Below are 21,539 nucleotides of genomic sequence, written 5' to 3' on the forward strand. Positions count from 1 at the left end.
TCTCATCCTGACGTCTCCCCTCATCGTATACAGTAGTCAGGAAATATGTGGATATCTAAAGGGGTTTTCTGCATCTCCGTGAAGTCCCCTGGCTTTTCCCCTCCACAGTCATCCCTTTGTTCAACTCCTCCTCCTGTGGCCTGGTTCTCAGAATTCCCTGTGCCAGGCCCTGCCCAACCTGAGGCCCACTCCCTAATCATAGGTTATCTTCCCCTGCCCATGGCCATGCTTGGCGGGGCCTGCTGCCTCCGTCTCCCACCTCCAACCTGAGGCCCCTGACCGCTGCTGGCCACCCCTCAACTATCCCTTCCTCCTCAGTCTTCCCACTGCCCACCCCCCAAGCCCTGTGTGCTCTCAGAGACCCTGCCTCAGCTCCTACCCAGGGCCCACTTCTCAGTGCAAAACGCCCAGCCTGCCTGAACCTGGCACCTGAGCGCCCCAAGCAGGCATCAGCATCCAGCCTGCTCTGCGCCCCGCAGGCCGGGTGGGGAAGGGAAGGGGCAGAGAGAGTAGTGGGTGAGGCCAGAGAAGAAAAGGGGCTAGTAGGACCCCCTCTCAGAAACCTCTGGAAAGCAGCCTAGAGCACAGCCCGTCTAGAGGACCAGGGCCTAGACAGAGGCCAGGTGCTGCCCACCTGAGCATACTCCAGGCCAGACAGGGCATGGCTTCGTGGGTGCTCTGTCCTCAGGGCTCCAGGAAGCCCAGGAGCCCAAAAGTGGGGCAAGCGCAGGCTGCAGGGGTGGCAGCTCTTGAGGCCGATGGAGAAGTAGAAGGGGTGGCCTTTTGCACCCTGAGTCTGTGCTCGGTCTCTCTTCACCGAGGTACAACCTGTGGCAGAACTGAAACCTCATCGAGCTTTGCTTGCAAACTGCATTTCATCTGTGTGCCTAAGAACAAAGCCCGCAGCTTTATCCCTTCCTCGGGAGGATGAAACACTCTGGTAACCACTTCTATGAGGCGCTAGTGTTTCACTTAGTGCTAGCCCTGGGATTTCTTTGGAAGGACTGATGCTGAGGCTGAAACTCCAGTACTTTGGCCACCTCATGTGAAGAGATGACTCATTGGAAAAGACTCTGATGCTGGGAGAGATTGGGGGCAGGAGGAGAAGGGGACGACAGAGGATGAGATGGCTGGATGGCATCATTGACTCGATGGACGTGAGTCTGAGTGAACTCTGGGAGTTGGTGATGGACAGGGAGGCCTGGCGTGCTGCGATTCATGGGGTCGCAAAGAGTCGGACACGACTGAGCGACTGAACTGACTGAACTGAACTGATAAGTTATGTCCACAACTTCTTGGGAAAGCCTAAGTTACTAACACTCTGACTTGACTTTGAAACATATTATTAGGGCAGCTTATGGAAATCACATATACTTTACCAAGACAAGCCACTTGGGCAACAGGCCTGAGACTGCTGGATCCCTGGGTGGCCCCAAGCAGTGCTGGAGGAGGACAGTCCTGGCCCGCTTCTGATGGTGAGGACTTTGAGGCCGGCATCCCCATGGTGACTGAGCCCTGCCAGGACCTGTGGGCCCCAGGCGCTGTGAGACCAGCCTGCCTCCACCTTGGTCGCCTCGCTCTGCTGAGGCAAGCCCGCCCCTGAGATGGCTGTGGACTTCCAGGGGCCACGCGGCTCAGCGCCAGCAGGTCTGAGGTGTCTCCCAGACGCTGGGGACGATGTTCCTCTTGAAGGTGATCTTTTGGTGTGGAGAAAGCTGTCTTCGGCTTCGTCTCTCCTCAGAAAACTCTGTGCCCCGCACCCCGAGGCTGCTGGGTGGTCTCAGGGCAGCTGCCTGCACAGGGCCCCCGGCAGCTCCCAGCAGGGTCTAAATGGGTTCAATCTGTTTGCCTGCGGGGTGTTGGTGCTCCTCTGGGCTAACGCCAGGCTAAGATTTGGGACTTTCCATTTTCAAATTCCCTGGGGTCCTTAAAGTTTTTGCAGTTGGTGCAGAGTACTATTTCCCAAGACTATTACCAAGGATGATTGTCACATTGTCCACCCAGGCCTCTCTCATAATGAAAGCTGTCCTCACTATTCCAAATCTGACCTTTGGACAGCCTCGAGAAAATGAGCCCAGGGCTACCAAAATTTCTTTTAATTAAAAACCTCCTGACCTCTTGCTCTTGGAAAGGAGCCCTGGTTTTTTACGCTTCTGTATGAACACGCAGATGGAACAGTCTGAAGGGGCCTCTGGGCCACACTAGCCCCTCACCCTAACTTGCAGACAGCCCCAGCGTACTGCGGGAGTGAAAATGGGAGACGTTCGTGGCCTTGGAACACCTGTGCCACTGGGGCTCAGATTTATAAAGCTAAGTCATGGCCCTGTGCTTTAGAAAGTGACCTCATCCCTTGCTGAGGCCACCTAGCATCAGGTTGCCGAGGATTCTAGAAGAGCTTTTTAAGCTCAGCAACAGCCACGTGCGTGAACGCTGAAACTGCTAACTCCTTGTGAACCCGCACCCTGCATCAGGCACAAGGCCTGTGCCAGGAAGTGGCATCCCACCCCAGGGGCTGTGACCTTCTGTCCTTCTGGCAACTCCACTGTCACTTGGGCCAGGAGGACCTCTGAGGGGATGCCCGCTCCTAGGAGAACCAGCTCTGCCTCTCAGGGAGTCAGTCCTTAGGGGTAGTAGGGCAAATTTTCTCTCTCCTCAGAGACTAATCATGGGGTACATGGTTTAGAATGCTAATTTGGGGGACGGGGGAAAATAAGTCAGGGTTTTGCAGTAAAGGCGCTCTCCTATATCCTGGGTAAAAATAAAAATAGTGTCAAATTTACAGACAGGGAAGGTGCCCACAGTGTGTGCCCTGGACTTTCCACTATTCCCGAGTCCTGGACTATTCTCACATGCAGCATCCTGACAGGATGCCTGACTTGTGGTCAACTTGTACGTGACAACAGGTGTCAGAGAACCCGCTCCCTGGCCCTGCCTCTGCTGACTAGACACTCCCAGGAACAGAATTAGGAGAAACATGGACCTGTTGAGGAGCCAAGGACTCTGAAATAGGGGAAGAGAAGCAGCAGTTTTAGGAGCTGGCCCCCGAGGGCAGATCCTCAGGCAGGGCCGCTCTCTGACGCCTCACCGCAAAGCCCAGCTTTCTTCTGCTTCAGTAGCTATTGTGGCCTGGGTTTGAGTAATAAATTCCTTCCTTCCCCCCAGCCCCTTCCTTCCTCCCTAGCTTCCAGTCCCTCTTCCAGAGATCCAAAGACGCTAACAAGCGTTCTCTTTGGAAAATGTGACTGGGCCTCCCTGACTTAGAGCTTGTGAGCCTTTTGTGCACCAGTATGACTTAGGCCAGTCGGCTTCCTTTCTCCCAGAGCCCTGTGAGGTCAGCTACACAAGGGAAGGGACAAGCGTCACTCAGGTCTGGGGACCAGCCCAGATGGGGCGGTTTTGTGGGGGGAGATGGGTCAGCATGTGACTGCCAGGGAAAGGGGCACTAAAAGCTGGGAGGACTTTATGAGGGGCTGGAAAGCAAGAAAGCACAGCTATGTCCACCTGTGTCTGGAAGACCAGCTCCTTACCCAGGAAGGGAGGGGAACACTTCCCATCCCTTTTGACCTCCTCCTTTTTCTGAACCTGGCACCACTTCTGCAAAAGCCTGGGTCAGAAACTCAGTTCTTATCCATCTGGTCCTGCCTCCTTCCCATGCCCTTTACATGTGCTCGTCCTTAGAGTGAGGGTTCACCTCCGGGAAAAAGGCTAAGACTCAGAAAAACCTCTCCTCTTCAAGAATGGCTCAGTTACAGTCTCTGGTTAATTGCCAGTTAAACAGAAACTAAAATATCAACAGTACTCCATTCTTGAGTAGACTTGTTAATTTTTAGACATGGAACATACATCTCCGTGATGCTTTTAGAATCAACAATATAAATGCCACATCATCTCCACATTTGCTGTCATCAGATTATCAAAGTAACCAAAATAGATACTTAGTTCGAACATTTACTTCGAACATTTAATCTCTAATATATTCTCCCGTGAGTCAACAAAGACTAAAGTGATGTAACATTTTTCATATACAATAGTAACATTTTCTTCTACCAAGAAAAAAACTGAGAACTACTTTAGAAATCCATCTGCTGGTTTGGCAGTGGACAGACCCCCAGTGAAAGAGCGGAGCAGGGACCCCAGCTCATTAGACTTCTGTCTAGTTTCAAAGCCTGGGGCCAGCTGACTTCCCTGAAAGGCAGCACCAACCCCCAGCCCAATTCTCACTTCTATCTGATAGCTGCATAGATCTTCAGCAGAGAAAATCTTGCAGATAAATGAAGCTTACTTGTTTTCAGACCTAGGTTTTTAGACCTTACTTGTTTTCAGACTTTAGGTTGCCTGGATTCGATAGACACATCTCCCAAGTGTTTGCTTCTCTCCTTTCCACAACAGCTCACTTGGGATGTACTTGAATCATTTCCAGAAACCTACATTTCTCATTGTGAATTTCAGAGCTGTTCTCAAGTTCTTGAGGTGTATGGAGCCATTTATGTGCGTGCTTCAGGCCACTGGACTCTGTCTGCTTTCACAGCAGTGTTTCGTACTCTCCATGTTCATCTCTGCTCCCAGTGGCCCGCTGGTTAGCCTAGCATGGATGCTGCTGCTGCTGCTGCTAAGTCGCTTCAGTCGTGTCCGACTCTGTGCAACCCCATAGACGGCAGCCCACCAGGCTCCCCCGTCCCTGGGATTCTCCAGGCAAGAACACTGGAGTGGGTTGCCATTTCCTTCTCCAAGGAATGAAAGTGAAAAGTGAAAGTGAAGTCGCTCAGTCGTGTCCGACTCTTAGCGACCCCATGGACTGCAGCCCACCAGGCTCCTCCATCCATGGGATTTTCCAGGCAAGAGTACTGGAGTGGGGTGTCGTCGCCTTCTCCGAGCATGGATGAGGGAGGCCCAAAGCCACAAACTGTCCCTGAAACTAAAATTTTCAACATTTCTTGAGCACTGGCTAGGTGTCAAGCATGTCATCAGTTATTATGTGCATTAACCCATTTATTCCTTACAGCCATCCTATAACAGGAGCGTTAGCACGAAAGTCCCTCTTTGAGGTAAGAAACCTGAGGCCAAGCCTGGGAGGTGCAAAGCTGGACGGCAGCAGAGCTGGGCCTGAGGGCAGGCAGCCTCTGACCTCTGGGGCCTCTCCTCCTTTCCACTTGCTCCTCCGCCTCCCGGAACCAGCACATCCCGCACAGGCTAACCCCATCCATCCACCTCTGTGAATTCTGGAGCAATGTGTTTGTGGATTCCTCTTTGGAAGTACTGTCGTTCACATCAGAATATGAGAAAAATTAATCCATGGGCCCACTCTCTGGAAAAATATTAAAATAGACAATACGCTGTCCTGTCTAAGGGCTTCCCTGGTGGCTCAGATGGTAAAGTGTCTGCCTGCAATGCAGGAGACCTGGGTTTGATTCCTGGGTTTGGAAGATCCCCTGGAGAAGGGAAAGGCTACCCACTCCAGTACTCTTGCCTGGAAAATCCCATGGACAGAGGAGCCTGGTGGGCTACAGTCCATGGGGCCTCAGAGAGTCAGACACGACTGAGTGACTTCACTTTCTTTTTTTCTTCTTTCTTGTCCTGTCTAATCAAGAAAATGGGGAGAAAGCACAAAAACAAAATTAGAGGTGATAAAGGGGAAACAATCAAATACAGAGGAAGTCTGAAGAAGCTAGAGATATTTTACCTTTTTGCTCATGTGTATTTGCTCTACACAGTTCATACTGGATTTCCAAATGGAAGTGTCAAGTGGACCTTGTATGTATGGGTCATAATCTGCCTCAGCGTGTGCTCGTCGTGTGTCACCGTCTCCAGCAGCGCTTCGGCTGCGGTGGTGGGTGGGGAGGCAGGCCCATGTTCCTCAGGGTCACTCACATTTTCCTCTGCTAGAGCAGGAGTAGGCAAACTTCAGCCCAGGGCCCAAATCGAGCTCCCTGCCCATTTTTCTAAACAGTTTTCTTGGCACACAGCCAGGCTCCTTTATTCACATAGCATCTCAGGCTGCTTTTGTGCTACAAGTCTTCGGTCCCCAAAGCCTAAAATAGTTACCATCTGGTCCTTTATAGAATGAGTTTGTGACCCCTGTGCTGGAGTCCTATAATTTTTATACTTTCAGACTAGATTCTACTTTATGGAGTTTCTTTTTTGAATATTCTTTCCTGTTGTGGTTTATCACAGGGTATTGAAAATACCCTGTGATAAACCATATCACAATGTCATCAAAGAATGTTGAATACATCCTGTGATAAACTCTGTGCTGTACAGCAGGACCTTGTTGCTGACCCGGTCTGTATATGATAGCTCACATCTGCTAGCCCCAGACTACCAGTCCTCCCCTCCCCTACCCCGACCCAGGCAGCCCCAGGTCTGTCCTCGACATCTGTGACTCTGCTTCTGACTCATAGATAGGTCCACTTGTGTCCCATTTCAGATCCCACATATAAGTGATATCATATGGGGTTTGTCCTTCTGACTTCACTTAGTATGACAATCTCTAGTTGTATCAGTGTGGCTGCAAATGGCATTATCCCATTCTTTTTCATGGCCGAATAGTATTCCATTGTATACACGAACTGTGCCTTCTTTGTCCATTCATCTGTGGATGGACATTTAGGTTGTCTCCGTATTTTGGATATTGTGAAGAAAGCTGCTATGAACATGAGGGGCATGTGTCTTTTTGAATTACGGTTTTGTCCAGGTATATGCCCAGGAGTGGGATTGCTGGATCATATGGTAATTCTGTTTTTAGTTTTCTAAGGAACCTGTTTCTCCATAGTGGCTACACTGACTTACATTACCACCAAGAGTGTGGGAGAGCTCCGTTTTCTCCACACCTTTTCCAGCATTTGCTGTATTTAGACTTTTTATTGATCGCCATTCTGACTGGTATGAGATGGTACTTCACTGTAGTTTGATTTGCATTTTTCTAATAATCAGTGATGTTGAATATCTTTTCATTTGCCTACTAGCCATCTCTGTGTCTTCTTTGGAGAAATGTTTATTAAGTTCTTCCGCCCATTTTTCTATTGGGTTGTTTTGTTGTTGAGCTGTATTATCTGTTTGTATATTTTGGAGATTAAGGCCTTAGTTTTCTACTTCAATTTATTGGTTCAGAATTTCCAAACCAAGAGAATTCCATGGCAGTCCAGTGGTTAGGATTCCATGCTTTCACTGCCATAGGCCTGGGTTCAATTCCTGGTTGAGGAACTAAGATCCCATAAGCCATGTAGTGTGGAAGGAAGGAAAGGAAACAATTGGGGAAAGAAAAAAAAAAAAAAAAAAGAATTTCCAAATAAAGTGGATGGTGCAAATTCTGCCCCTCACACATGTGCATGCTCCTCGTACAATCTCCCAGCTGCTTTCAGATGCTTTTTCAAGCCATGGCCTCTGGAGGGACAGCTGTGAGGCTTCTCTTTGGACCAGTGCAACTGCTGGTTTTAGGAATTCCTGGCTATACTGGTTTTCTTTTGCTGCATAGCAAATTATGGTTGTTTAAACACCCAGTTTAAGCTTTTAATCCCATCAATCAGAAGTCTAGCATGGTAAGAGTGGCTTCTCTGCTGAGGCTAAAATCAAGTTGTCAGCTGGCTACATTCTCATCTGGAGCACAGGGTCCTTTTCTAAGCTCAACCTTGTTATTAGCAGGATTCAGTTCTTTGTGTTATAGGACTGAAGTCCCTCCATTCTTGCTGACTGTTGACCTCTCTAAGTTCCTATGGGCCACTTTTGGGTCCTTGTACCACAGTCCCCTCCATCTCAGGATTGGAGAACCTCCTTTTCAAATCCCTCTCATTTTTTGAATCTCTCTGCCTTCCTTCTCTGCCACCAACTAAAGAAAACTCTGCTTTTAAAGCTTTGGTGATGTTAGGTTAGGCCTAAGGAGTAATCTCACTTTCTTACAGTCTACTGTGCTATATAACATTCCTTATGACAGGAGTAATATCTCAGCCTATCTATAAGTTCCACCCACAATCAATGAGGAGGTCGTAATCAAGGATGAGTGTCACTGGGGTCATCCTAGAAATCTGCCTGTGACACTGAATTTTTGCAAGGAGCTTTGTTTCATCTACTTAACACACACAGGCCTCAGGCCTCAATAGCCAGCCCTGCTCAGGCTTATGAGACCCTAGGCATTTTAGAATACACTAGACCTTTTTCCTAACCCCCTCATGGACCATTCAACTCCCCCTCCACCTCCCTGCTCTGGCTTTCAGTTTCCTCTTCATTTTTCATATCTGAGATTTTCCTTTTTTGTTTTTTGCTTTCAATATTGGCAAATATTTTAAAATATCTTTGTTACATTATAACCAATATGTTTAAGTGCTTGGAATGGCTGGAGTTTATCCTTCAGCTGCATGTCAGCCATATTTTCCAGAATTATAGTGTTATTAAACCACATTCCAAGATTACAACATCCACTAAAGTCAGTGGATCCTTGGAGTTCTAACCTCAGTGAGGAGTAACTAGAGCTTTATGAAGAATTAATGGTTAATCAACCTGAAAACTTAATGGTGTGTCAGGTCCAGGGGAGAGTTTCCCTGTTTGCATTAACTCTGCTTACTCTATCACTGGGAGGGCCACGATGTATGAAAACCAATGAAAATAAATTGCAGTATCTTCCTGAGAACTAGACCTTGTCTAATAAAACAGTCAGATTAATGGGAAAAGACAGTTTCCTTAACTGGGTTATCTTGTCCAGTTACTTATTATTTTCAGAGAGTTCGCCGTCACTAAATGCATAGTTATTCTGTGTTCATTTCAAATCTGTGAGTAGTTTTCAAAATTATTGTTGTGGTGCTTTTCTTCAGATGTGGCTGAGCAGTATTTTCAGGATAGCATGGCTAATCTCAAGGATGCTGAAGGGAAGGAGACAGCCAAGTTTCTTTCAATTCAAGATGATTACTGCCATTTCCTACAAGTCACCGGACAAGATGAGGTGAGTGAGTTTGGACCACAGCTGACAGTTATTTACTCGGGCAACCCAGGTGATATCCAAAGGGCTACTCCTATACTCTGCAAGCCTTAAGCATCTACTGTGTACAAGGCATGTGCCAGGCTCCACGGGGAGAGGGATGCCTAAGGCCAGGCAGCCAGCTCCTGGATAGGCACTCTTGGGAAACAAAAAAATTATGAGAACCCAGATGCCATGTCCACCTGCAAAGTACCCTAGAGGACTAGAAACCTTGAGAGCCAGATGGACAGTCCCAGCTTATCATAGCTTGTGGTTGGAGCTGGCATAGAAGGTAGCAATTAGGGTGTCTTATTATCTTGGCTAATGAATGAAATTTGCATATCAAATAGGAACTGCACAGTGCAGAAGTTATGGCTCACTGTCCATTGAACCATACAGGCAGGTTTTCCATGGCTTGTACAAATGGAACCGGGCTCAGAGTTTATAGTCATTGAACTATCCCAAGGGTAGTTAAACCCTTGGGAACTTGTTCCATAATAAGCCTAACAGCTACCAGATGGCCGCATGCTTGATTTATATAAATATATAAATATATCTGTATTTTCAACTCTAACTCTTCAAAGCAAATCCTTGAGAGGAAAACGTTTTTATTTCTTCTGCTGCTCTGTAGACCTCCTGCCCAACAGCCCTCTCCTAACTCTTAATGCTTCACCCTTCTCTCAATTGATGTGAGCTTAAGGATAGGTTTTTAATCTAGATGTACCCATGGTCCTCAGGCCAAATAGGGCTACAGCAACCATAATAAATGGAGTTTTCATATTTTTCTGGATCACTCAGCCAAGTAGAAAGGGGCCTTCCCGGGGCCTCAGGTTCTAGAACATCGCTGGAAGCTCTGTGGAGAGTGCTCAGGGCAGAAGTCTGACAGGAAGTGTGCCCCCATCATGCCTCACCCCTTCTGGCCCGTTGGTCATCTTCGCCTCCAGACGGCCCCTCGACTCCATCCATTGGTTGCCATCTCATCTCTGCCTGGACCACTCTAGCAAACCCTGGGCCCCCAGCTGCTCCTTCCACTCTTGCCCCTTTCTACTCTATTCTGAATAAGTAAACCAGGGTGATCTTTTTATTTTTTATTTTATTTTTTTTTTCTGCTCAGCTCCTTGATTTTTGCCAGCTGAGCTGCGAGATTCGTGCGTGCTCAGCTCCTTGATTTTTGCCTGCTGAGCTGTGTGATTCCTGCCTGCTCCCAGGGTGATCTTTTTAAAAAAGCAGATCTGATCAATGGACCTCTATTTGTAAAATACTCCACTGGCTTCTCAGTGCCCTTAAGAGAAGCTGGAATCCCGCATTGCCCACAATACGTGGCAAGATCTGAATTCTGCTGGCATTTCCAGTCTCATTTTTGCCTCCTCCCCTGATGTGAGTTCCACAGTGGCCTTTTCTAATCCACGCTTGTTTCCTGCTCTTGGAAGGTTCTTCCTCATTGATCTCCTGGCTAATGCAGACCCATCCTTCAGGACTCACCAGCTTGTCTGATTCCTCTCCCTCAGTCTTCACTAGATTCTCCCCACTATTTTTCATCATAGAATCCAGTTTAATATAATTGTATAGCATAGTCATATATTACCATAATGGTGGCACTTCCCTGGTGGCGCTAGTGGTAAAGAACCCACATGCCAATGCAGGAGACATAAGAGATGCGAGTTCCATCCCTGGGTCGGGAAGATCCCCTGGAGGAGGGCATGGCAACCCACTCCAGTCTTCTTGCCTGGAGAATCCCACGGACAGAGGAGCCTGGCGGGCTACAGTCCATGGGGTCACGAAGAGTCAGACACGACTAAAGCCATGTGGCACACGCGCATGCATGGAAGTGAAAAAGTTCCTTTGAATCTGTGTTAAGATATTCTTCTGGTTGTGCTGCTCTGCCAGCAAGAACCCTCTCTAACTTCTTATTCCCTGTAAGAAAACCCAAACCCCTCGTTTGGAGGCCTGGAAGGAAGGCCTCCACTGCCAGCCCAGCCTGTGACGCCTGCCTCACCTCCCTCTGCTCCGCCTTCTGTTCTCTCTGCTGTAGGCACAGTAGTCCACTCACTGGCCCTGAACATGCCATGTGCTTCTCCCCCCTACTGCTGTGTGCCCAGGTGCCCAAGCCTGCCTCTCAGCCCACCTGAATCCGGATTATTCTTCCCTTCTCTCCATTAAACTTGTCTAACTCTCAGAGACTGTCACAGTCTCTGTTTCTCCATACCCATGTCCATGTGGCATCTTTTACACTGCCATCTCGACTTGCACATCTATCTCCAGTTTCCCCAATTATAGGCTGTAAATGGCGTTGAGAGCATCCTTTAGGCTCGTCTTTCCCCCATTGGCTCCTCCAAGCCTGACAACCAATTTTCACGGAAAAGCTGCCAAACCCAACACTTGCCTCATGGTCCCTGGGACAGGACATGACAGGCTTCAGCATCAAGAAGACCCGAACCAAGGTTGGGGGGGGGGGCGGTGGTCACACACTTCACAACAGATACAGCTTCTCTTCCCCAGCAGTGACTTTTCTTTCCATCTGAGAAATTGTTTCTCTCTTATAAATGCCTTTCCTGAGGTTCCCTGATCCCAACCCCAGCACCTAATTCATATTCTTGCCAATAACATGAGTAAAGGCCTTGCCAATTCCTCTGTCTGGGGAGTGCTAACAGGGTGCCTTCAGGGCTAAGCGGTGGGCAAGGCTTCTTCTCCGGTTTCTGCTTTGTTCAGCTCTTAAATTCTGCGTTTGTGTTCTCTAACTGTAATCATGCTTTCATGGAGGAGATGGTGGAAGGATTTTGGAGAAACATGGGAGATCAAAATGCAGGGCTTTCCCTCTGTATGTCTTAGCGTCTGACTGAAGAGATTAATTCCAACCCATATTTTTTTTTATTCCATGTTGGTATAAATAAGTCAGATAAACCAAACAAAATGTCAAATCTATTTAACTTTTCACCATGTCGGAATGTTTGCTTTTCGTTTGTTGAAGTATTTCTTGTGAGAAACAGAAAACCCTGGAATATATTCTGGATATTCTGTAAGTAGATACATTGCCAGGAAACTATAGTTTTCACTTACATAAAAACATCACTGTGCCCAGAGAAAGAAGAGCCTGAAACTAAGAGGGATTAAAGCTGGCAGGACCCAGACCTGCCAGGACCCAGATCTGCCACTGATGGGCTGTCTGACTCTGAGCGAGCTTCTCAACTGCCCTGTGCCTCGGTTTCCTCCTCTGTCAAACGAGGACTAAAATTGTCCTTATGGAAAGGAAAGAGTGCGAGCTAAAGGAGCTCACACACATAAACCGTTTAGCACAGTTCTTGAGACGTAAAGGACACAATGCATTTCATGTTAGTTTTTATTCTTCCTACCCAACCAGACTGGTTCCAAATTGGGAAAGGGGTACCGCGAGGCTGTATGTTGTCACCCTGTTAATTTGACTTACATGCAGAGTACATCATGAGAAATGCCAGGCTGGATAAAGCACAAGCTGGAATCAAGATTGCCAGGAGAAATATCAATAACCTCAGATATGCAGATGACACCACCCTTATGGCAGAAAGTGAAGAGGAACTAAAAAGCCTCTTGATGAAAGTGAAAGAAGAGAGTGAAAAAGTTGGCTTAAAGCTCAACATTCAGAAAACTAAGATCATGGCATCCAGTTCCATCACTTCATGGCAAATAGATGGGGAAACAGTGACAGACTTATTCTGGGGGGCTCCAAAATCACTGCAGATGGTGAGTGCAGCCATGAAATTAAAAGATGCTTGCTCCTTGGAAGAAAAGCTATGACCAACCTAAGACAGCATATTAAAAAGTAGAGACATTACTTTGCCAACAAAGATCAATCTAGTCAAAACTATAGTTTCTCCAGTTGTCATGTATGGATGTGAGAATTGGACTATAAAGAAAGCTGAGCGCTGAAGAATTGATGATTTGAACTGTGGTGTTGGAGAAGACTCTTGAGAGTCCCTTGGACTGCAAGGCAATCCAAACAGTCCATTCTAAAGGAGATCAGTCCTGAATATTCATTGGAAGGACTGATGATGAAGCTGAAACTCCAATACTTTGGTCACCTGATGCAAAGAACGGACAGACTCATTGGAAAAGACCCTGATGCTGGGAATGATTGAAGGCGGGAGGAGAAGGGGATGACAGAGCGTGAGATGGTTGGAGGGCGTCACCGACTCAATGGCCATGAGTTTGAGTAAACTCCAGGAGTTGGTGATGGACAGGGAGGCCTGGTGTGCTGCAGTCCATGGGGTCACAAAGAGTTGGACACTACTGAGCAACTGAACTGAACTGAACTCAACTAAAATGGGTTCCTGTAACATCTGAGGTGGCTTTTTCTCCAGGGATCTTTTATGCATTTTCTCTTCAGAGTTCACACCATCCCCCTCCCCGCTGCGAACCCCTCTACCCCATGTACATTATTTCCTGATTCCTATTTGAGAAGGAAAGTAGGCTCAGCTCATGAGACATGCTACCCAAACTCATTCCCCTTAAAAGTGAAAATACATATCATTCATATCAGTTACATCATTTTCTTAGGAGGCACTTGGTACTGGCATTTTCTTTATCCAGCTTTGAACTTAAAAAAAAAAATTATTTAAATTGGAGGATAATTGCTTTACAATATTGTGATGGTTTTTGCCATAAATCAATATGAATTGGCCACAGGCATGTGTCCCCCATCCTGACCCCCTCCCACCTGCCCCCCCACCCCATCCCTCCAGGTTGTCCCAGAGCACGGCTTTGAGTGCCCTGCTTCATGCGTCACACTCGCTTTGGTCATCTGTTTTACACATGGTAATATATATGTTTCAATGCTTTTGTCTCATATCATCCCACCTTCTCCTTCTCCCTCTGAGTCCAAAAGTCTGTTCTTTACATCTGTGTCTCCTTTGCTGACCTGCATATAGGATCATTGGTACCGTCTTTCCAGGTTCCATATATACGCGTTAACATATGGTATTTGTCTTTCTGACTTACTTCACTGGATATAATAGGCTCTAGTCTCGTCCATCTCATTAGAACTGACTCAAATGTGTTCCTTTTTATGGCTGAGTAATATTCCATTATGTATATGTACCATAACTTCCTTATCCATTCATCTATCGATGGACATCTAGGTTTCTTCCATGTACTAGCTATTGTAAATAGTGAGGCAATGAACATTTTTATTTAACCAGACTGCTTTTTATTCCTTTTGCAGAAAGCCACTTCAATCTTCAGAGAGTCCCTGGAGGCCAAAGTGGCAGTGTTCGGTGATTTCAGTCCTGAGGTGGCAGAGACATACCGGCTCCTGGGTGTGGCCGACCTGGCACAGGGGAACCAGACCGGGGCCCACAAGAAACTGAAGAAGGTAAAGCTGTAGCCCGACTAACTCAGAAAAAAATCCTCCCGCCCTTCCTGCCTCTGCACCGCACTCCACTCCTTAAATGAAATTTTACAGGTGGCTGATTTAGGTTAGATGACATCAATGTTGCAGTTGATCTCAGCTGACACTTTTTGGGGCAAAAGATATAGTTATCCTCTTGTGCACATAGATTTTTTTAAATAAAGTATCAATTATTCTTTACCATGCAAATAATTTTAAATTTGTAAATAATGTAATTCATCAATCTTATTTTACTCTTTCTGTACACTCAGTTTATAGAGGAGCTCTTCCATATGTTCCTCTAGTACTTACGTTTATTTCTTTTTAAATTGGAGTTTGTGTGGATGGCATAAGGTATGGCTCTGTTATTTTCTTCCCAAATGGCTGCCCAGTTGTCCAGCAGCATTTTATTAAAGAGTCCATCTGTGCTCCAGTGAGTTAAGATAACTTTCATTATATACTACATTTCCACATGTACTTGAGTCTATTTCCAAATTTCTTTCTATTCTACTTTTTTCTTTGTTTATTTGAATTCCCATACCTCGTTGCCTTAATTATAGAGATTTCATAGCATGGTATAGAATCTGGTAGGGTTAGACTCCCCTCATTGTTTTTTATAAACCCCTAGAATATCAGATTTTCTAAATATTCTGGCATGTTTATTTTTCCACATGAATTTTGGTATCAATTTGTCTAGCTCCATTAAAATCTGGTGATATTTTTTGGAGAATTGTGTTACTTATAAATGGGTCTCGGGAGGACTGACATCATTACGATGTTGAGTCATTCTGCCAGAGAACAAGGGATGTCTTTATCTGTGTTCACGTCTACTTTAGTCTCATTCAGGAACATTTTAAAGTGTGCCTCATATAGATTCGTACATTTTTACTAAATTGATTTCTAAGCATTTTATATTCTTTAATGCTATTATAAATGGACTTTTACCCACCATTACATATTTTGACTGGTTATTTTTGTGTAGACAAAGACCATAGGTTTCTCTGTGTTAATTTTATGTTCTGCTAGCTTGCTTCTTTTCCTATTTGAGTTAATTTGAGAACTGATTCTCTCAAGTTTTCCAGATATACTATTACATCATCTGCAAACAGTTTACTTTCTGTTTTCCAAATTTTATGCCTCTGATTGATTTATTTTTGTCTAATTGCATTGCCTCATACCTCTAGTACAATAATAAATAATGTTGGAATAATAGGCATTCTCGCCTCATTCCTGGTCTTAGTGGAAATGTCCCTAGTGATTCCTCATTTAAAATATGCTGGCTTTGGACTAAGATTTATACATTTTATTGTGGTTAGGGAGTAGCCAAGAATTTCTATGTTTATGAGTATTTTTTTAATTAGAAGTAATTGCTGGATTTTATTTTGATAAAATAATTCAGTTTGTCAGCATCAGTGGAGATAATGAGATGATTCTTCTTAGATCACTTAATATGGATGTGCTTTATTATAATATCAGACCAACCTTGCACTCCTGGAATAAATCCACTTAGTCCTAATGAATTATTCTCAATGTGATATTGATTCTGTTTGCTAATATTTATATTTTGCAACTATTTTGTACCAATACTTGTAAGTGATATTTGTCTAAATATCAATGTTATTTTACTTAAAATAATTTGGAAGTTTACCTTTATTGTCTATGCACTAAAGGAGTTTATACAACATTAAAACTATCTGGTTTTTGAAAGTTTGCACCACCTGTGAAACTCTTTAGGCATGGTGCTTTTAGTGGGGTGATTTTCTTGATAATTTTCTCAATGTCTTTTACAAACCAGTTGGTCTGAAACTATGTTTTCCCAGCTAATTATCTATTTCATTTACATTTTCAGATTGATTTGCATAAAGATTTGACAAATAGTCTCATGAACTTTTAAATTTTCTACCTTTTTAATAGATATTTTCCCATTTTAATTCTTGGTTTTTTTCACACTTTTTTCTTGACTGAGTTAGTGGTTTGTCTATTTTGTTAATTATTCTTAGAAATGGGATTTGAATTCCATGGATGAATTGCCTTCCTATTCTCTATTTCATTAATTTCTGATTTTATCTTTATTCTTTCTTTCCTTGTGACTTATTTTGTTTTACTCTGTTGGAGCTTTTCCTACCTTTCTGAACTGGGAATTTAATTCACTTGGGTTTTCATTTTTATTGATATACGTATTTTAGGCTATGAATTATCCTCTTAATATTGCTTTAAATGAGCAGTTTTTCTTAGAAATGGGATTTGAATTCCATAGATAAATTGCCTTCCTATTCTCTATTTCATTAATTTCTGATTTTATCTTTATTCTTTCTTTCCTTGTGACTTATTTGTTTTACTCTGTTGGGATTTTCCCTGCCTTTTTGAATTGGGACTTTAATTCGAGTTTTCATTTTTACTGATATAAGCATTTTAGGCTATGAATTATCTTCTTGTTATTGCTTTAAATACATTTATAAGTTCTGTCATGTTGTGTTTTCATTACATAAATTGGTTTTAAAATGGTGAAAACCTATTTAAGTAAAATAATTGCCTAAACCAAAAGAATTAACTTTAGTTCTGAGTGAGCTATCCTTTAAGTCAAGACTTTTTCTCTTTGTATGACTTCTGATTCTGCTGCAAAAGTCACCAGATTTGGTAACATGCATGTTGCCTGTTTTTTAATGAGATAATATATGTTCATTATCAGTCTACAATAGTTATTGGATATCTTCTATGGGCCAATTACTGTGGTAGACAGAATGGGGAAAGACAATCAATAGCCAAGAAAGATATGCTTCTTGTCTTTGCGAGACTTTCTAGTCTAGCCAGGAAGATATACTATACCAACCATTTTAGAGAATTTAAACATGACACAGATGCCAAAGATGTCATGGTGAGGGAAAGGTGAGAAAGGAAGTTGAGGGTGGCAGTTGCTCTGGGTTTCTCCAACCCCCACTTTTAAGCTAATGCTTATTGAGTGACTGGTATGTCCCCAGCACTAAGGTAAATGATTTATATCTGTTACCTTACATAAGCCTTATAGTCACCCTAAGATTTGGATACCTCTGCTCTCTGTTTTCACAGAGAGGGAAACTGAGGCTGAAAGGAAGTGTCTAGGCCTGGACTGCAAAGCTGGGAGCCATGAGAGTGGGGGTTAGCACGAGGCAGCCCATACTGTGCCCTCTACGCTACACTATCATCACTTACCCCTCGTGGGCTTCCAAATACGATTCTGTTTGAATAGGTGCTTCTTGTGCTTAGAGAAAGTTTGGAAAGCAGTGGCAGAGTACAGAGAATGCCAAGATCAGGATAAGTAGGAGCCTTTGGGTTGCCACTGACAGTATAACTCAAATTAGCTCAGGTATAAAGAAGCATCTGTTGTCTCATGGTTTCTAGGAAGCTCTGACAGGTGTATGATTAGCAGGGCAAAGACCCAGCGGAGCCTCAAGAGAATCAAGGCCAGACTCAAGTGCCACCAGGGCTCTCTCTGCCCAGGAACCCTGCCTGCCTCTCTCTGCACCTCCTTCTCCTCCTGTCTCATGGAGGCGTCTCCCCTGCCAGCGGGGGATGGTGGCCAGCCCTCCAGAGCTTTACTTCCAGCCCCCACTGCCATTTCTCAGTCAGAGCTTGGAAGTTCTCAGACAAAGACTGAGGGCCTGGCTTGGATCCGGTGCCCACCCTTGACCAATCACCCGAGGCCAGGGGTGTGGTGCGGTGTAAGACAATGGTGCCTTTCAGGCCCCTGGGTGGCCCACAGTGGAGGGGGTGCAAAAATCACTGTCCTTTGATCAGACAACCTGGAACAGGGTCACTAGAGCCCCTCCCTATTTGGGGGCATGTGCACTGAGTATAGAAGGCTTGCCAAAGCCCCTACCCTTAAGAGAGTCTAGGCTAGTGAAGGAATTACAGACTGTAATCCCCTAACTCTGATTATGCGCTCAGTTCTGTGCTACATGTTCATACTATGATCAGTGGGAGAAAGGGGATTAGAGAAGGTAGCCAGATAAAGTGAAAGTGAAGTCACAGTTGTGTCCGACCCTTTGCGACTCCATGGACTGAACCTACCAGGCTCCTTCGTCCATGGAATTTTCCAGGCAAGAGTACTGCAGTGGGATGCCATTTCCTTCTCCAGGGGATCTTCCCAACCTGGGGATTGAACCAGAGTGTCCCGCATTGCAGGCAGACGCTTTACCATCTGAGCCACCAGGGAAGCCCAGATAAGTAGTCCTGAAAAAGAGCACTGCTGAGCAGAGAAAGGAATTCCCACGTCGGAAATGAGGTGGAAGAGGAGATTCAGGGACAAGATAGTGACGCCTGTTCAAGAAGCTGTTTCTGTGTGGCCCCTAAGTTAAAAATGGTTTTTACAGATGATTATAAAATCTGTAATCATTTCACAGGTGATCATAAGTTGATTTGATGCTAGAGAACACTGACTTTAAACCCCAGCTAAGTGAAATTTTGTGCTGTTGCTTCAGTCGTGTCCAGCTCTTTGCGACCCCATGGACTGTAGCCCACTAGGCTCCACTGTCCAAGGGATTCTCCAGGCAAAGATATTGGAGTGGGTTGCCATTTCCTCCTCCAAGTGAAATTTTATCCCCCTGCCAAAAAAGAAAAGAAACCCATTATTTTCATTAGTAGAACTAGATTACCAAAAATAATGTACTTATTACTATTATACCTTAAATTTTGCCTACAAAAGTTTGTTCCCTCTCTTACTAGGTAAGTACCTACATAGTAGCTCAATTTATATCCCTTGACCCCCAAATTCTACAATATTTACCACCTGTCCTTTGCAGAAAAAAATTTCTGAACCCAGCTCTAACATCTGGGAGCCACTGAGGGAATTTTAAGCAGGGCACAATCACTCTATATTTGTTTTTTGGACTTTTTTTTTTAATCACTGTGAGGACAGTGTTGGAAATGGAATGGGGTGGCCCAAGAATTGAGGCAAGAGGCCTCTGTCACCTCATCTGTAAAATGGCAATAGCCGCAACACAGGGCCCAGCTTCCCTCCCACGGATGTCCTGAGGCAGGGATGAGCTGAGGCCAGTGCGGCTGCTTGGGTCAGGGCCTGGCCCGGCCGGGTGCAGAACGCAGGACGCCCAAGGGCCCAGGCAGAGCTGTCCCGGCCAAGGCGTCACCCCCGCTGCAGCAGTCTCCTCTCCGCTCCCGCTTCCTCATTTCTCCCCTGAGCAGTGAAGATGAGAGAGGGAACACCTCTGCCGAGGGTTCAGCTCGGTCAACTCCAGACAGGGAAGAGGACCCAGGAGTGCTGGAAGGCAGCAGATGTCAGCGGACGAGCAGGATTTGAATTGAGGCCACGCAAGTCTTCACGCTGCCTTGCTGACTCCAGGAGGGCTGCTTTGGTTCCATTACTGACCATGCACTGGGGCCCAGGCTTGGTGCCTCTAGGGCAGCTCATGCATCACTTCCAAACCTCACAGCAGCCCCCCAGGTCAGACCTTGGTAGCTGTGATTTATAGATAAGGGGCCTGAGGCTCTTAGAAGTTAAGTAAACTGTCTATGGGCAAGTTACCATTAAGTAAAGCCCACATTTTCCTCAATGCCACTGGTTTGCAAAGCGTTGGTCTTAAACCCCCTGCATCAGGGTCATCTTCTGAAGCAGAATCTGGGGCAAAGCACAAGGGGCCCAGGGACCTGCAGTTTAGCTTAAGTTGAGAATCATTGCTCTGTGCTCAGGCTCAGCTGGAAATCAGCTCAGCTTCAGGAAACTCCAGGCTTCATCACTCCCAGAGTCTGCAGTGGAAGTTGGTGACGTGTTTTCCTTAGTTTGACCTCATTAACCATCAGTCCTGAATACAATGACTTTGACATTTTAAAGCTATCTACCACTTGCCAGAGTCAGAGAGGAAAGGGCAGAAACATGTGTCTGCAGGTTGTGCCAGCTGTGGTACACACAGCCCTCATTGCCATTCTCACCCACCTGGGGACAGGACTGGTCGCTCCACGAACACCAGGGCACACACAGGCTTTGCTGAGCTGGACTTTTCTCAGATGCCGTGTTGAGCACAGAGCTCTGTAGAGCCAGCACAGCTCTCTAAAGCTCCTGGCCCAGCATTCCTCGTCTTCTCACCACCACAACAGCTGCCTCCCCCGAGCTGTCAGCTCTGGAGCAAGAATCCATTGACTCCATTTCCAGATGTGCCCTCTGCTGAAGGCCGAGGCGTGGCCCCGTGCACACGGAGAACAGGAAGGCACAGGAAGCAGAGCCGACGGCAGGAATAAGTTATCGAGACAAAGCCGCGTTGTCGACCTTTCTTTCAGAGACATCTGCAGGGGAGCACTAGAGAACTCTGGTGGCTCCAGATGGAAATTTCCACCACAAAATTCACTTTTTTTTTCTGTGGAGACCTAGATTTTCATCCAGGTGAAAGGCTACAAATGGGATTCACAGAGACTGTTTCCTAGGCCAGGAGCATCTCCAGACTAACCCCGGGCCCAGTACTGTGTGCGGTCGGATTGGGTCCCATCGCAGCCTGGTCTCCCTGCTAGGTACTGTCGTCACCAGGGTTCTGCCCACCACCTGATGACTTTATAGAAATAATGATTTTATGTGACCTCTCTCTCCAAGAAATTCAAAGCCCACCGTGATGAATCATCTCAAGAAGGGAAAGGAAATGTTTCTTATTCACAGCTTATATGAGAAAGCCCAACCTGGACAGGTCTTATGTGGGCACAGGTCAAGTCTCTGTTAGAACACACCGTCAGGCCCTTGCTGTTTCTCCATCCTGCCAAACACACGGAGCCTTCTGCATGGTTCACGTCCTGTCGTTCCACCAGCAGCCCACCTAGTTTCCCCTTCCCTTCAGCTTTTGTGGTGGTTTCCTCATTGTCCTGGATTGCTCTGGACCATTCAGAGCCTAGTTTGGAGTCCCCGTAGAGCCCCATGTTAGCCCACGGGTAGAGTCTGATTCGTCCTTGATCTCTCAATATTGATTTTTCTAATCATCTTTGACTAACCCACTGTTGGGCTGCAGCAGTCCACCTCAGATCCCTTCTGAAAGAAAAGAGGGTCATACTGACATTGATTTCATATACAGAATCCCGTTCTTGTTTTGAGAAGTGTGCTTAAAATCACTTTAAGCACTCATTAGTTACTGGAGATGTTTATAGATTGGTTGATATAGTATAAGAATGGGAGCTGGTGGTTAAAGTGGTCAAGGGCTTAACCTTTTGTGGGGAAACTGTGGAGCCTCCCTTGCCTGATACAGGCTGAGTGGGAATCAGAATCCA

At 45.7% G+C, this 21,539-nt stretch overlaps 1 protein-coding gene across 7 annotated transcripts in view; it reads left to right on the plus strand.

The window, feature by feature from the left end:
* Nucleotides 1-21,539, plus strand: part of TTC23 (tetratricopeptide repeat domain 23) — a 158,583-nt gene that overhangs the window by 127,690 nt on the left and 9,354 nt on the right. For all 7 annotated transcript variants that reach the window (XM_027521741.1, XM_027521736.1, XM_027521740.1 and 4 more), the window contains 2 exons: nucleotides 8,802-8,929; nucleotides 14,139-14,288. In XM_027521741.1, coding sequence (XP_027377542.1) covers nucleotides 8,802-8,929; nucleotides 14,139-14,288 — 278 coding nt within the window. The remainder of the gene's footprint in view (nucleotides 1-8,801; nucleotides 8,930-14,138; nucleotides 14,289-21,539) is intronic.

The sequence above is a fragment of the Bos indicus x Bos taurus genome, chromosome 21, assembly GCF_003369695.1.
Source record: "Bos indicus x Bos taurus breed Angus x Brahman F1 hybrid chromosome 21, Bos_hybrid_MaternalHap_v2.0, whole genome shotgun sequence".
NCBI lineage: Eukaryota > Metazoa > Chordata > Mammalia > Artiodactyla > Bovidae > Bos > Bos indicus x Bos taurus.